At 32.3% G+C, this 17,653-nt stretch overlaps 1 protein-coding gene across 1 annotated transcript in view; it reads right to left on the bottom strand.

Annotated features, from left to right (window-relative positions):
• Camta (Calmodulin-binding transcription activator) overlaps window positions 1–17,653 on the bottom strand; it is a 1,249,189-nt gene that overhangs the window by 306,501 nt on the left and 925,035 nt on the right. The window contains exon 5 of the mRNA XM_081739735.1: window positions 11,536–11,603. Coding sequence (XP_081595861.1) covers window positions 11,536–11,603 — 68 coding nt within the window. The remainder of the gene's footprint in view (window positions 1–11,535; window positions 11,604–17,653) is intronic.

The following is a 17,653-nucleotide window of genomic DNA, read 5'->3' as shown; positions in this document are numbered from 1 at the left end:
GTGCGGGTGTTTCAAATTCTTTCAATAATCAGTTTATGAATAGTGATAGGAGGAATAAGAGACGCATTGCAGCTAAGAGTGATCGGCAGCAGTATACGCTTCCTATGGAGAGGTCCGAACTTCGAATCCCGGTAGATAATATTGAACATGGACACCCTAATGTGAGTGATGGTGTTTATAGTGAAGTTTCTCAAATTAACAACGTAAAAACAAAGCATTATGCATCTAAACCAGTGAGTAATTTAATGCATAGGGGTAATTTTAAAGGGAAAGTTTCAGTGTCTCGGAATGGTGTAGAAAATGAGAACTTAAATCTTTTTAGTTCGTCACCTGCTAATAATGAAAGTAGTAAGAACTTCCGTCTTTTGAGACCAGTTCATGGAGAGGGAGGAACAGTACCCCGAAAATTTGTTGATAGAAATACAGTGAATATTAAACAAATGGATGGAACAATAGAAAATAATACTTCAAGAAAACTAATTGCAGCTTTTGTTGATGCTTTTGTGCTAGGAACTCGTAGGCGAGGGGGACTAGACACGTGTTCTTCAGCTTCGCTTATTGATAAACAAAACTTTGATAGGTGGAATCAAAATTTAAAATATCCTGTGCAAGTGTTTAATGAAAAGTTTACAGGAGTAGGGATAGATAAACAGAAGTTAACTTTAGAACAATGTGTGAGGATTCCCATTAAATTAAAGAATCGAGTGTATCGATTAAAGTTTTTTTTGGTGGAAAATCTTGAACCAGTTTTTATTATGGGAATTAATGAACTTAAGCAGTTAAAGGCAAAGATCGATTTAGTGACCAACAAGTTAATCCTTCCTTTAGAGAACTCGGTGGTTTCTTTGAACTTTTCATTAAGGGACCCCCCACCTGATTTACGTGAAGATACTTGTGCTGTTGATTTGTTTTGCAGAGAACCATCCCAAATTTCAACAAAATTATTTTTGAGGGAGGAATCTTCGGGTGAGTTACCTCCAAACGTTGGTCGGGAGTCACACGTTAGGGAATTTACTCAGGAACCGACCAGGGGACAGTCCAGTGTTGCCAGCTCAGTGGAGACCAATGGTTTTTCCAATACCAGTTTCAATAAGCAGTCTATCGAGAATCCATGTCAATTGAGAGTGGATCCGGAAGTCTTGGAGGAATATCCGGAATTACAAGGGTATGTGAATGAGTTACTTGATAAATTTCCTAATGTATTTTCACCCAATGTAGGAAAAATTAAGGATTTTAATTATAAAATTCTCTTAAATGATTACACTCCTATTCGTAAGAAAGCATATCCCATGTCACGAGCATCTCAAAGAGAACTCGATAAAATTATTGATGAGATGTTAAAATCTGATTTAATTCAACCTAGTAATAGTGAATATGCTTTTCCCTGTTTTCTTGTTAATAATAACGATGGATCTAAACGTATGGTCGTAAACTATTCTGCTTTGAATCGGCATCTTTGTTTAAATACACAGTTTACACCTCGGATTGAGGATATTTTAGCTGAATTATCAGATGCTAAAATCTATACCTATCTTGATATAAGAAAAGCATATTTAACAATACCATTGACGGATGATTGTCGTCATTTGACGGCATTTCTTACGCATAGGGGTTTGTTTGAATTTAAGGTACTTCCATTTGGATTAGCTGCCGGAAGTCATGTGTTATCAAAAATACTAACTGAATTGTTATATCCGTTAAAAGATGAAGGTGTAGAGTGGTATATGGACGATCTAATTTGTAAAAGTAAAGATATAGAGAGTCATAATGTTCTGTTAGAAAAAGTTTTAAAAAGGTTACAGGATAAAGGACTTACTTTATCAATTAATAAGTGTACATTTTTTTCACGTAAAATTTCTTATCTGGGTTTTATTATAGAAGATGGAAAAATGAAAATGGACCCATCTAGACTTGAGATTATTAAAAGATTGCCCGCTCCAAAGAATAAAAAGGGTTTGATATCTTTAGTTTCATTTTTACAATATTATGCAAAGTTTGTTCCACAATTTCATGAGGTTATGGAACCAATAGAAAGATTAAGGGCGGCTTCTGCAGTATTTAGGTGGGGACCAGAACAACAAAAGGCTTTAGATAATATAAAAGAACTATTTGCAAATTATGTTGTATTAAAATTGCCTGATTTGAATAAAAAGTTTGTAATTAACAGTGATGCAACATTAAGAAGTTTGGGAGGGGTGATCCAACAATATGATGATGATAAATAACTTAGTTCCAGTGGGTTTTTATAGTAGGCGTCTAAAGAAATACGACTTCAATAAGCCTATATATTTGTTAGAAATGTTAGCGGCCATTGAAACCATGGAACGTTATAGAACTTATCTGCATAAACCTTTTGAGCTAAGAATGGATCACGCCGGTTTAGTGTATGCCTTAAGGAATATGAAAAGAGTGAAAAGATATGGATCGTTATTATACCGTCTCTTTTCCTTTAATTTTGAAGTAAAATCAATTTCTACTAATATGAATGTCTCTGCAGATTTTATTTCGAGATTGTATGACATTAGTAACTTTGAGGAAATAGAGATAGAACCTTCACATGCGGATAAAGTAACAAATTATTTTTTGATTAATCTATGGAATATGCCTTATGTAAATATGTCTATACGAGATCATCAGTTAAATGATCCTGAATTAAATAAGATTGTAAGGGATTTAAAAGCAAAAAGGGTGATTGAGGGATATAAGTTGATTAATAATATATTGTGTCGTAAAACTAAAGCTATTAGAAATCCGTATAAAATTTGTTTACCTAAAACATTAGCTCCAAGTATAATTGAGTTCTTCCACGCGAGTATTTTACCCGGATCTCATGCTGGAATAAGTAAAACTATTGGGAAGATCTGTGCACGCTTTACGTGGCCTGAGATGCAAAAGGATATTAGGGAATATGTTTCTGCTTGTAAGGAATGTCAGTTAAATAAAAGTAATAATGTAAAACCTGCAGGAAAGTTGATTTCTCAGTATGAGAAGATAGTAAATGGATGTTGGCAAATTGACCTAATAGGCCCAATGGTAGAAAGTAAATCAGGACGTTATTGTCTGATAGTCGTAGATTCATTTTCGAAAAGAGTCTTTCTTGAACCAATAAAATTCCTTTCTAGTCAAAGTATTATCAATAAACTTTATAAATTAATGTGTAGAAATGGTTTTGTGTTTTCAATAGGTCATGACAATCACTCGGTGTTTACATCAGCTAAGTTTAAAGATTTTCTCTATGCAAATGGAATTAGGGACATAAGTATATCACCATATCACGCGGCGTCGAATCCGAGTGAAAGATACGTGTCTACGATAAAAAATTCTTTGAGAATATATTTTGGACAAAAACAAACATCTTGGGATAAAGGAATCTGGGAAATTGAGTATTCAGTAAATTGTGCTATTCACGAAGAAACAAAATGTAGTCCTATGGATTTAATTTTTAATTATGATGTATGTAATCCGTTGGATGTTAAATGGCAAATAAAAGCTTCAGATTTAAATACTCGTGAACCGGAGTTATGGTCAAAGGCTCTTCAGAACATGAGCAATGCGTGGAAACGTAAAAAGAAATTATATGATAGAAGGCGTGTTGATCATAATTATAATATCGGGGATAAAATTTTGATTAAAACTCAGTTTCTTTCCTCTTTGAGTGATAAGAGAAATAAATCTTTGTGTCCAAAATGGAGTGGCCCTTATTCCATAGAACGTTTCTTGGGTGGAAACACTGTTCAAATTAGAAATACAGAAAATCCTAGAGATATTAGAAAGTGTCATGTGAGTCAGACAAAGATATTTAGGGAAAGGAGAAACATTGTAAAATAATCATAAATTCGATACCTCTCATACTATTAATTAGATAGGTGATATAGAGAATCTGTGATATTAAGAAATATTTATGGTCCAGCTTTAAAATTAAAAATATATATGTGGATATATTTAATTTTTAATGTGTTATTAATACTTGTTTTTGTTAGTTTTCCAGATCTGGATGTGTTGTATAATTGTCATGGCTTTGTTAATTGTCCAATGTAATGGTAATTCTCGGAAAATTTTATGGAAGATATATCAAGATGCCCAATTCATGTAGCGAGCAAGAATGGATGTAAGATGAGTACTAAGATAAAATTGTAAAATTTTATTGTTATTATTATGAATTATAGAGAGTAATATTAAATTAATACAATTAGATGAACTCACCTCTGATAATATATATATATATATATAAAATTAAATTGGATATTGATATTAAACCTGAGATAATGTCACATTTTGAAATTTGTGTATTTTATGAATAGGATAACGACTGACGACTTTTCTTTAACTAACATTAGTGTTTGCGACTATAGTAATGAGTGAAAGAGCGTTTGTATTTAGGGGAATTTTTTTTCTTTAGTTTGGTTCTGTTTAGTTGGAGTGAATGAGTTTGGCGAGAATGAGTTAGTTAGAAATAAATAGATGTAGGTTAGAGGTGTTAAATTACTAACAGCGACTGACAAGGACTAACGATAAGTTAAATTCTATTCATAATTAAGAAAATAAGGATAATTATATGTTACAAAATTTGTTATAAAAAGTTGTGCCAACTTTTTATCGCTGAGTGGGCGATGTGTGTTACGTGCGGATATTTTATCCACACTTAAAAAAATCTTGGAGTGTATTGCCTGTGGAATATGCAACCCGAAATAAAGATGTAATTTTTTTAGCGCCTCTGGCGGAAAGTGGTGAATTACGTACCTACGACGGTGCTTGAAGAGGATGGCTTAGCCATTCGATTGCTACTGTGCAAGTGGGCACTATCTATTCTACTATATTCAACTGTGTATAAGGTTATTATATATATCACGCGTTTTCAGAATTAGTGAATTTTACCGTTTATTCCTGAAAAAGAAATTTATATTCAGATATTTTCTAAAGTATTAGTATCTAATTTCTGGATAGTGTTATTTCGGTTAGGTGATATTGTGTGGATGAAAAGTTGGAATAAGATATCACTTTTGTAAATGGGTGAGTTGTTATACTAATTTGTTATATTCTCTGATTTAAGGTATTATATTAATTAGGACTAAATATATTTTATATCTATTTGAATTATAGAACGGTGTGTTATTAAAACAATTTTGAATATAATTTTTTTTAAAAGAAAATTAATGATATGGAATTGTGGTAGGGTAGATGCTGCTACTCTATTAGACTCCTTAAATATACTTACAGTAAAAAGAGTTTCATCCAGTATAAAAATATATATATCAGGATATAAATTTACATATGTAGAAACTACTATTCTTGTTCAAATCCATTGAAAGTAGAGATTGCTTGATTGAATTATTGTTATAAAGTTTTCAATTCACATATATAACCTTTTATTTCAATATCCTAATAGCATCTTTCTGATTATTTATATCATGGTTTTTTGTTTTGCTAAGCTGAAATACGCAGAAATCCTATAGATGAGAATTATTATAGAAAATATAGTTAACATTTGCACTAGGAGTATCTCGCCTAATTTCCCTCATTTAACAATTATTATTGTAGGGCATGTTTCCCTTTATAGATATTTGTCCTGGTCATTAACGGCCGGTGGCCCACGACGGAGCCATACCTAAGGCACGTTACACACAAAAATAAAGGCATTGAAGTAGCGATGGGCTGGAAATATTGCAAGAAGAAACAATAACAGATCGACAAAAGAAATTCTGAACTGGATATCAAGAGACAATTAGGGATCTCCTCATAAAATTTCCGCCTCCATGAAAAAAAAAGCATCCTCATGGAAGGTGGTTATGGCCAAATCATGAAGCACTGAGGGGTAACATAAAAAAAAGCCCAAGATACGAGGCGTGTCCAGAAACTAAGATTCTCTAGAGCGGTCCCTTTTGACAGTGGTGGAAAATTGTAAAATCAACCCCTGGCTTTGACGCTTCCAGTGACTAGTGATGAGAGGTGGAAAATTTTTCGCTATATTGTTCCTGAAAATTTTACGTTCTAATCAAATCAAGTAACAATTCCTCATTAATCACGAAATTGATTGAATTCATGTACAGAAACGTTAAAAAGAAGATCGTTTAAAAAATCTGAAAATTTCCACTGTTATCTAGGAACAAGTGAAACAATTTTTCATGAATCGGAAAATTTTCATAACGATGTAGAAACAAATGAAAAAACTTTTTCTAACCCGGCCAACTTTGAATATTATGTATAGTGATGTTAGGTGGAAAATTTTCCACTATATTTAACTGCACATTGAGCTATAAAATTGAATTTCTGTAGAGGAAAGTTATACAGCGACCAATTATAATTTTCCAATTAGCTTTCGGGAACCTGAATATTTCTAATATTTCGAGTTGGCAGGTAAAACTTTACTTAGTGTTCCTCTCACCCTCTCTCTCTCTGTATGTGTGTGTTTGTGAAGCGCAGGGAACATAAATCGAGTTCGTAGAGAACAAATATCCCATCCCATTGTTTAAAATGTAACAAGAAAGCGAAAGGAAACTTTTGTGAATTTATTAATTATTTCAAACAGAAAATTCCACTATTTCTTCACATATAGGCCTGCCTATGTAATGAAATAATTACATAAGAGTTCCTTATGAAGATTATTTTTGTAACAGAAAATAAGAAGAAACGCTTTGATTTTATTGTGTTTTAAAGCTATAAGAAAACTTCGTCTTACGCGTATTGAACTAACGAAATATAATTTTGTGAGATCAAAGTTGAATTCGCAGGGAAGAATACATTTAAGTTTTTGAAACAATTTTGCAGAAATGAATAATCGTTAGATTTCCACTTCATGAAACCTTTTCAGATATATATTTTACGGCTAAACAACGATGTAGAAATAAGTGAAGTATGTTTTATTAATCGGAAAAGTTTCATCACTGCCAGTGACATTTCACTTTGAAGGCATTTCTTTACACTCTGCTATGAACATTGGCGTACGCAAAGGAGATTCGGGGTTTAACCACCCTCGAACAAGATATTATCGAAAAATAAATCACACTTGTGCTGAAAAATGTAAAAGTCCCTGTTGATTTCGCGTACGCTACTGGATGTGAGGTATAAATATTAGAGGAAAAATAACAACGAACGTGCCATTGCACAATAATATATTCAATATATGTCCAACATACAGAATTATTTAACTTATAATTGTTACATATTTTACTTAGCACAAAAAGTTTAAGCAGATAAAAAGTATAAAATCAAGTTGTCAACATTAGTCAAACCATTTATGTAATAATAATTTGGTTACATGTCTAGTAACATACATACGTGATTTAAGCAGTGCGATTTAAAACGGAATCGAGTATTTATTAACTCGTAAGATAGGGACACGGTAATATTTTTATAATGCATTCAAATTCAAATAAATATTCGATTTCGATCGTTTTTAAAGTAAATACGATTTCATTCGACCATTTACTTTCAGTAGCAAAACGTAGATATACAATTTAACGCAAAATCTGAATCACACGTGTTCCTACTGCGAATCAAACCTGCTATCCTATGCGGAAGACGCGTTTCCCAATCGTATATCCACGTAAAAGCTCAAAATATGCCTGAAATTCTATAAGTCTAAAGGGAAATAAATTTACTGAACCCCAAGTGAACTCTCTCCACCCTAAACCTACCTTACACGACTTGATATTTGAATATTCTCTAATATTACTGATGTATAATTATTTACTTGAATTACAAGTATAACTTTTTTCCTCCTTTCTTTACCTACAGCGCGCAAAACAAGCACAGAGTGAGAAGCTCTAGTTCCACGCACGAACTCGCCTTCTGTCGTGTCTCGCCGACTGCAAGGAGATACGCAGAAAAAAAAAAAACATATTTCTTCAGTGACGTGAAAATTGTGATTACATTGCAGGTAAGGGCAGGTGCATAAAGAGCTACTCTTTGAGGTAGACAAACGCGAGAAACTCAATAGCTTCATACTGCTATCGGTTGATAGAATTATAGTTCACAAAGGCGTATAACGCGCCATACATTAATTGCAATATTTGGTTCCCTGTGTGAGATGATGATTCTCATCTGCAAATGCTTGTGTGTGTTAATGTAATCAGTTTAAGCCAGCTGATTAACACATTAACTTAACCTGAACGTTACTTCTGTAATACAGTTTCAATTTATTCATTTTTCATTTTTTTCTGTCCATTTAAAACTTAAACGCCTGTAGATTCTTATACTATTTTCCTCTTATAGCTACATCGGTTATTATAAATTTTTGAAGATAAATAATGATTCTGATCAAGTTTTGTAGACTTAGTTGTCCTTATTGTGATTAAGTATTTTGCGTCATATTTCTAATTCCATGTTATATAATTATATATCATGCATTTATCTACTTTTTTGAAATAAGTTAAAACAGATATTGTAGAAGAAAGTAATGGTAAAATTCACTATACCGTAACATGTGGAGTAAAGTTTTTTCTTTGTTTTTTTTTTATTTTATTACTAAATGACATGTTTTCTTTCAGATTCCACGTGATGCCCCCTTGGAATATTCATATAACGTCATGTAGATATTATCACCGATCTAATCTATGTATTAAACGGTGATCCGTAAGTTAAAATATCCATAACTCAACTCACAAAACATACACAGTAGGAAGACAATTTTGGCCAGGTTACATGTAATTGCATCTTTCCACAATTTGCAATAATTTGGTGGCCATTGCTGCAATGGTGATACAGTTACCCCACAACTTTGAAAACAGTTGATTGAAAAATGTACTTCAATAATTCACTACAAACGAAATATTTAATCAAATTGGACCAAACTGAAAGAGAAATCTTTCAGTTGAACATCCATGATTATGCCCTTTTGACTCAGGGAGACGAATGACTAAGGCATATGAATGTGATGGAAGAATTAGTGGAATGAGAGTGTGGGAGAAAACGTAAATATCCCGAGAAAATCCACGGACGCAATGTTGTCCCTACCACAAACTTACATGGCCGGGGATCAAACCAGGCACCCTATGCATTAGACGTACTCTCTCTCTCTCTCTCACTGAGCCACCGTGCACCCCACATTGAAAGAAAATAGCAAAGAAAAATGCTATATATAGATCTGTTCTCTTATAACTTCCACACAGGTACATCGACTTTGATGAGCGTTTTACTTTTGAATGACGAAAGAAGAGAAGAAAGTTTGGGGATCGTGAAAAAAAATGGAATTCGAGATTCAACAAATTTACACGTTTCATGTGACCCATAGATACCAAGGAAAATTATCTTTCGGTTTCTGTCAGTCAGTTTGTCTGTTTGCTCTGATGCACACTCATCTAGAGGCCATACCGTTTAACGTACCGGGACCAAATTTTGAACTTATATGATTCCACAGTGGGAATTTCGAATTTTCTATCTATGAACAGAATAACGGAAATTTATTAGAGGGTGAAAATTATAACAACATGATTTTCTACAAAGCAATTTAATTTTTAATAAAAAAAAAGTTCAGAAGGGGTGGTTTACTTTTTGGGTGAGTTTTTTCGGGATGATTTTCTCAGAAACTACTCAAGTCAATTTTGTTCATCCTACTTTATTGTAAGAATAATTTTCCATTAAAATTTCACAAGGGGTAGTTTACTCTTTGGACGAGTTCTCCCCAAACGATTTTCTCAAAGATGACTCAGGTAATTTTGTTCGTATTTCATAAATAAAGTTGCATTAACAAACCTACAATATGGCATAAATCAGTCTTCATTAAAAGTTCACAAGGAGTAGTTTGCTCTTGGAGTGAGTTTTTCCGGGATAATTTCCTCAGCAAACTACTCAGGCAAATCTTATTCATTTCACAAATAAATGTTCCATTAAGAACCCTATAATATAGTACAAATAATGTTTTGCTTAAAAAGTCACGCGTAGTTGTTTACTATTCAGGGTGAATTTTTCCGATATGATTTTCTCAGAAACGACTCATGCAATTATGCACATATTTTATAAATGAATTTTACACTAATAAACTTAAAATACAGTATAAATTAGTTTTCATTTAAAAGTTTACAAAGATGACTTACTCTTGGGGTGTATCTTTCGGAAAAATTTGCTCAGAAAATGCTTAGTTGATTTGGCTTTGTCTCATTACTAAATACTTAATTTACAAGTCTATAACAAGCACAAAACATTTTACAAGAGGAAGTCCGCACGTGGTAGCTAACTTTTGGTGGTGTTTTTTACGATCGATTTCTCAAGAATGACTTAGGCAATTTTGTTTATATATCGTAATAAACGTTTCTGTAATATTTACAGCATGAAATGATTCAATTTAAGAACTGAGAGCGAGAAAGTTTAATGTTGTGCCAAATATCCTTTATTTTTTCTACAATTTTAGTACTTTTCACTTACGACACGGAACCGTAAAGTAAGGTTACTTCTTTTGTAGGCGGACAAATATATATATATATATATATATATATATATATATATATATATATATATATATATATATATATATATATATATATATATATATTCCTAAATTGGCTATAATTGCTTTTACTGCAACTGACGGATGTTCCTCATTGCATCTGGAGTATAGTGCGAGTAACGTGTTTTTACAATGGCAGCGCCGAATCGAATGTGAAGTGCGCTCCATCTGCATTTTCTGCAAGTGCAAGATAAGCGGTCAGGAGATATTCACAGAGCATTTGTTCCCATTATGGAAACATCTTGCTGGACAACACTTACAGACGACAATGAACAAGTCACGAAGGAAGTTGAAATGTGGTTGCAGCAGCAGGTGCTAGAATTCAATGGCCATGGGATACAGAAAGTAGTGCCCATAGGACAATGGCAGTACTTAATATCGAAAAATAACCATAGTATCACTAAATACGTTGTAGTAAACATTTTGGAAAATTTATATTTTTTTGAATGAATACTAGTCGTTGTATCTTACTTTCCGCACCAGCTTCGTATTTTATTTTTTTAAAAATATTATATTACTGTTCATTATTTTAATTCTTTGATTTACAGAACTCTATTTGCCAACAAAATAAATATAAAATCGACTTACCTCCGAAAATATTCTAAAATACGGAATATCAAAAAAAATCTTATCCAAAGATACGACACAACCGTCTTCGAAAAACAAAGGGAAAGAAGTTACCGGCAAATTATTCGTTGTTTTTAGTCAGAAACATGAATGACAAATACAGGTTGGTTCATAAGTCAGTTGAGAAAATTGCATCTTGAACGTACAGGTGTAATACAAACCAAAACATACAAATACCGTGTTTTATTATTTTTAAATAGAGATAGTGCTCAAATATATAAGATATACCTACGAAAGAGGATCAAAGTGTTTTCCATTCTGTTAGATGCAGAGCTCTAGTTTTCGCAACACTGTATAAAAACATGCTGTTCTATTCATTGCTTGTAAAGCTAACAAAGCAGGCTTAGGATAATCAATTTCGACTCGAACGAACATCTTATCAGTAATAGCGTCTCCTGAATTATGGAAAATATTGCTCTAGCCAGCTGAGCCATATACAGTAGTACAAGCAAATGCAAGTGACTTACCTGATCTTGACTTCTTTTGATAGCCACTCATTGTGCTTGTCGAAGCTGATAAGAATTGCTGCTATCTCCTAAAAGAACAAAAATAAGAAAATACATTAAACTTCTCCTCAATACACTATATCATATTTTATAATATTTACACACTTCATACTTTAGATATACGTAACTATGCACAGATGATTTAAAAAATCTTGTTTAATTAAGTTGAAAATTTCATGAATTTCAACGAAAAACGTAGATGAAAAAAAAAATAAAGAGCATTTCAGAGTACTAATGTCCGAAAAGTTAAAGTTGAACATCAATAATAATCTCTTTTCTTATTCGGTATGGAGAACAAACTAATCACGACTAGGTATTTTCAAGATATAACAAAATTTTGTACATTCTAAAACTTAAGATTACTTCAACTGAACTCTGTCTAATTCCATTTCAACATTCTGTTGGAGCTACTACTGCGCGACAAACCTATGTAAAACCAAGGCGCAAATGACTTAGTGCTAGTAGTACTGCATATCAGCTGTAAAATACCTTCACATAACTAGCTGTATGTATTACATAGATCACTCAATTATGAACACAACAAACAGGAACTCTCAGAAATGTGGGAGAAAATAACTTTCTATAGTGACAAAGAAGAGAGATTTTATATTTCAATTTTTTCACTTATGCTGGTCGTACTACAATATTTGAAAGCAGATTCCTCAATTAGAAAATATGAAGAAAAGAAATAGAGGAAATACACGGTAGTAAAGAGGAATTATGTTGTAAAATGATGAAGCAAACAATTCCCTACGTCATTTCCAACTATGTTTAAATACTTAAACCAAAGAACCTCAAGTTTTTAGGTAACAGAGCATCCCAAGACGAGGAGGAACCTCAAATTCACTCTATAATATTTTTATATAATTAAAAGATTTATTTTAAATGCTGTTAGTCTATAAGTGTACATGTACCCTCATACATAAATCATATAACATTTATTTCTTTTTCTATATAGGAAGGTAAAGTTTTTCTTTTTAACTACAATCTATATATATATCTACAAAATTGAAAGTCACTGTTTGTGACTTAATAACTCTTGAGCCACTCGACCGATCTCGATTAAATTTTCAACATAGATGAAGTTCGGGCCTGGGATATTTTTTAGCATTTCACTTTGACGGTGCAATTTAGAGGAGGGGAAGGGATATATATATATATATATATATATATATATATATATATATATATATATATATATATATATATATGATTGAAAATGACCGATAAGTGTCGAATCCACAGTTTTCGAGGTCACTGAGATGAACAGTAACACTTCCGATGCCGTGTAAATCGTAATTTAATCCCGCAAACTGGAGGAGTGGGAGGGGAGAAATATATAAAAATTATCGAAAATGACCAATATTAGTGTAAATGTAAAAATAATTAAATTATGTAAATGTAAAAACAATGTAAAAATAATTAATAATGACCGATATTGGTGTCGAATTAATAGTTTTTGCGGTTTCTAAGTTGATTGATGACAGTATTGGTGCCGTTTATGTACAAAATGAAACGGATTCTCCCCGTGCGAGGAACGGATCTACTGCTAGTAACTTATAAAACAGATATAGCTGCCGCGAGTGAGGTAAGATCCATACTTCATTTAATTCGGAGATAAGGGATATAAAGTTATCTTTTATATTCTGGCCAGATAATAGTTTAGTATCTAAATCATATTTGTTATGGTATTCACACAAGTAATTCCAGGCAGTCCTAAGAAAGAAGTGAGCCTCCCTACTTTATAAGTTACTTATGAACTAACTTTTTATGTGACTATAGCAAATTGTCTAAGTAACTGCAGCTAATAAATAGGCCTAACTAAAGAAGAAGAAGAAGAAGAAGAAGTGGCTGATGACATTTTGCTGAAATTTTTTAACAAAAACTATGGGATTTCCAGGATTCATATTTGATTGTCCAATGCATTAAACTACGTTTCACAACGACGAAAAAGTTAAGCTCATTTAGGCTTCGAAAGGAGAAAAAGGACTTGCATAGAAATGCCGCAGAATAATACCTATAAGATTGACTTGCATGACCTCCGGATCATCCGAAAACTGTGCAAATCTTCTTTCACCACAGAGCATCTGAATACATCTTCCTAAGCTGCTTATTGGAGGCTTTACGGCTAAGAAATAAAAGAAAGGGGAAAACCAGAAGATGCCGAATGCGCTAGAAAACTTAAAATACGACCATAAAGATGAATGAAAGCATGTAAGACACTCTAGTTTCAAAGCTTTCTTCTTTATTTTCTCTTTTTCTATACGCGGATCAGAAAGATTATAAGACTTCCCTCTCAACATTTTTCTCCTCTTTTCTCTTCCTTTTAAAGAGGAATCGCCATCGATTACGAATGAGATGTAAAACGAAAACAAAATAAACAATGTTGATGTTAAGAGAGAAACACATTTCAGTGAAAAGCAAATTACAAAAACTTTAACCTACTTTTATGCTTCTGATTCATAATATACAAGTTTATCCAATATTAAAAGAAGAGGTTTAACTTCGAAAGCTACCACAAAAGACCGTTTGTTTATTCCCATTTTACGTACTATACTTATTTCTTACAGCTTAAATAAATGAAACTAGGTCTCTCATAAGAATTGAAATAGAAATCACTCATGCTAGTGACTGAAGATTTAACTACTTGTTACTTCGAAGTTAAAAAAAAAAAAAACCGTCGAATTCCTTCCACTTGTTTAAATTATATTACGATTAGATTCGGAAGTTTTTATAGAACGGTCGAATGTCCGTCTGTTCATCTATTTGTTGAGAGGTATCAGAGCAAAACCATAAAAGAAAGTGAGAAATGGTCTTTTGGAGTCCATTTCGGACCCCAAGGATACGTTTCGTTTCCTCTGTCAACCCTTTATTCAAATCGGAAGTGGTAGATCATTTCCGGCTTCAACATTGATCACTATATGAGGAACAGTCAAAAAGGTCCTGGAATTTTGTTGTAACTCTTTATTAAAATAATATAAGAACACATTTACTTCATCGTCCTCAAAATAGGTATCGTCAGATTCACACATACATACTCCACCGCTTCAGCGATTTCTCGAAACACCGATGAAAGTCCTCTTCTAGTATCTTGCGAAGTTTAGCCGTCGCGTTGGTTTTGATCTCTCCTACGGTGGCGAAACGGGTATCTTTGAAGCCCACTCTTAGCTTTGGGAAGAGTAAAACATCCGATGGTGTTAAACTGTTTTTTAAGGTTTCAAAGTCTCTGAAGCAGATTTGTCTCCAATTTGCACACGAATTTGATATTTGTGCGTTACTCAATCTGTGAAATTAACTACCACTTTCGGTTTCAATATTGGAATCCATAAGACAAATAAATAAATAAAAATAAAAAATAAAGAAATAGAGAAAAAAATAGCTTCAATGTGTGAAGAACAATTTTCATCTCCATATTCCAACACCCAAACCGGAAGTATACTATATTTGGTTTCAACAGTCTTATAACCTGTTGAGAAGAAACGGTAATATATATATATATATATATATATATATATATATATATATATATATATATATAGCGAAGAATTTGGGAAAATGTATGGACACAATGCGCTTGTACAACAAGTTAACATGTATTACAACGGGAACGTAGGCGAAAAGTGATTGAAACTGTGCACTATATTAAATAAGAAGAGATGATAAAGAGGAGAAATAAAATATGTAATAGGATTTTTTTTAATGTGATAGTAATTCATCCCTCAAAATACGGTATATCTATTTGATTTCAATAAACTCCCCATATAATATGACATCTTTAAAACACAGTACTTATCTCGTGCAAAAATACGTAACCTAATAGTGTATTGATTATATGATTATGATAAAGAAATAATAAAATATATTTTATCATAGATAATTATATGAAAAAAGTTTGTTAATTTTAAAGGAATTTTGTTATAATATATGAGGTCTAACACGTTGTGTAAAATGATATTTTTTCTTGTAACAACGTAAACTGATGTTATACGAGATTTGATATAAGAACGTGTAACAATATAATGTATATCGTAATTGAAATTGGAGTTCAGGATTCCTTACAAAATAACATTTTAACCAACAATTTTGCAACTCCCTTTATTCGGAGGCCATTATACGAGAATGTAGGCTAAAATTGTTTGAAATTCTGCACTAGCTTTTAAAAAAGAAAAGAAATAGATTATAAAAAAGAGGACGAAAATATGTAATAACAATTATTTTTAAAAAGTGATTGTAGTTATTACAAATATAAAAATACTTATCATTTAAATCTTTAAAAAGGTAAATAATTTAATATTGTAGTTTATATGTAAAAGGAAGCGAATGCGACGTTAATGAGGCAACAAAAATGAAAAAGACTAAAACATTGCAGTATTTCGAACCAGCAATTCTTCAAATCAGAAATAAGCACTCTACGAGTCAACTATATCTTTTTACAGTGGTGTCTTGCGCTTGCATGCTGCCTTCTCTCATATTCGTAATAATTTGGTGACTGAAGCGCTTAACTTACAGACTTTACGAATACACAAAAAAGTTTGAAACTTACTAATGATTCACCGAGAAAAAAGACAGTTTCTTTCCTCTTAGACTTCCAAGAAGTTATCCTATTCATCTGACAAATAATGAGAAACATAACTAATTAAAACTACATTCCAATTCGACTGTTTTCTTTTAGAATTCCACGAAAGAAATAACGAACTAATAGGCCATCATTTTCTAGAAAACAAAACTTCAAAACAATCACGGACGAGAAGTTGGAAATTTGAATCTGTTTGTAACACGTCGCAAACAAAACTAGGAACGAAATAATCGTGTAATTCAATTTACTGAGGAAAATACCCAATAATACAGAAACTTTTGTTCACAATAACATGGTACAGAAAAGATATGAACGATTTTCTCTTTTTCTTTCTCTTACTCACTCTTTTAGTACACTTTTCTTTCTTCCAACTCTTAGAGAAAACTTGCTTTTTTTTTGTTTTTGTATATTATATATATATATATGTTTGTATACTTTCGGGTCCTAGTCTGAAGACGCGAATTGCACTATGTGGCAACGTCGCAGATAAAGAACCATTGATTAGATCTAACAATCAACTAAATAAATACATCGATTCTTGCCAGATTACAGTTAAAGTCAATAGACGTTGACAATAGCACCACTTACTACCTTGAAAATCGATATAACTATTTGATAGATTTGTAGAGCAATGCCAATGGTTCCAAGTTAATATACGATGTTGCCACATAGTGAAATTTTGATTCCCCATAGCGACTGAAGGAGGTCCCGGAGGGCATTCCATGATAACATTTTCCTTTATTTTGACCTGTAGAATAGGGCATCATTTTTAAAACACACACACACACACACACACACACACACACATATATATATATATATATATATATATATATATATATATATATATATATATATATATATATATATATATATATATATATATATATATATAAAGTAGTAGTGCCACATGAATCCACTTGAAGGAATTTGTGTCGTGTCATATTTTCTCAATAAATATTGAAACCGGCAGTAGTAGTATATGTCTACTATTTCCGGTTTTAGCAGAGAGATTAGAGCGGAGATGGGATGTATTTTTTGGATACATGGACGGTTTAACTGATTAAGCAAAACCGCTTCTCGCTAGATATATTACAGTTTTTCTCTACGCTTCCTTCTGTATTCTTCCACCCCGAATCAAATCCGAAACGCCATGCATGTAAGCGCGAAGGAAGACTTAATAATGTATCATAAAAGTTTAGTTGTCCAAGTTATATTTTCTCGCTATGCTATTAAGAGATTTGCCATATAATATGACTCTCCTACTGTTTTATATAGAAAAGTCAAATAAAGGACGAATAAAAATAAGTGTAACCTGCACCATTACAGAACATCTATTCTGTAGATTGTGATGACTTTCAGTACGATGACAGGACGTCATCATCCAAAAAAGAAAAATGAGTAGTGGATCATCAAATAAAGTTCAAAATTAACTTATATACATTTTAGCTCAACAATACATAATGTATTGGAATAACATACAATGCCATATTCTGCAGCCAG

Source organism: Thermobia domestica, chromosome 15 (assembly GCF_964235325.1).
Source record: "Thermobia domestica chromosome 15, izTheDome1.hap1.1, whole genome shotgun sequence".
Taxonomy (NCBI): domain Eukaryota; kingdom Metazoa; phylum Arthropoda; class Insecta; order Zygentoma; family Lepismatidae; genus Thermobia; species Thermobia domestica.
The sequence above is the reverse complement of the archived record's forward strand: the minus strand, read 5'-3'. Positions and strand labels throughout refer to the sequence as shown.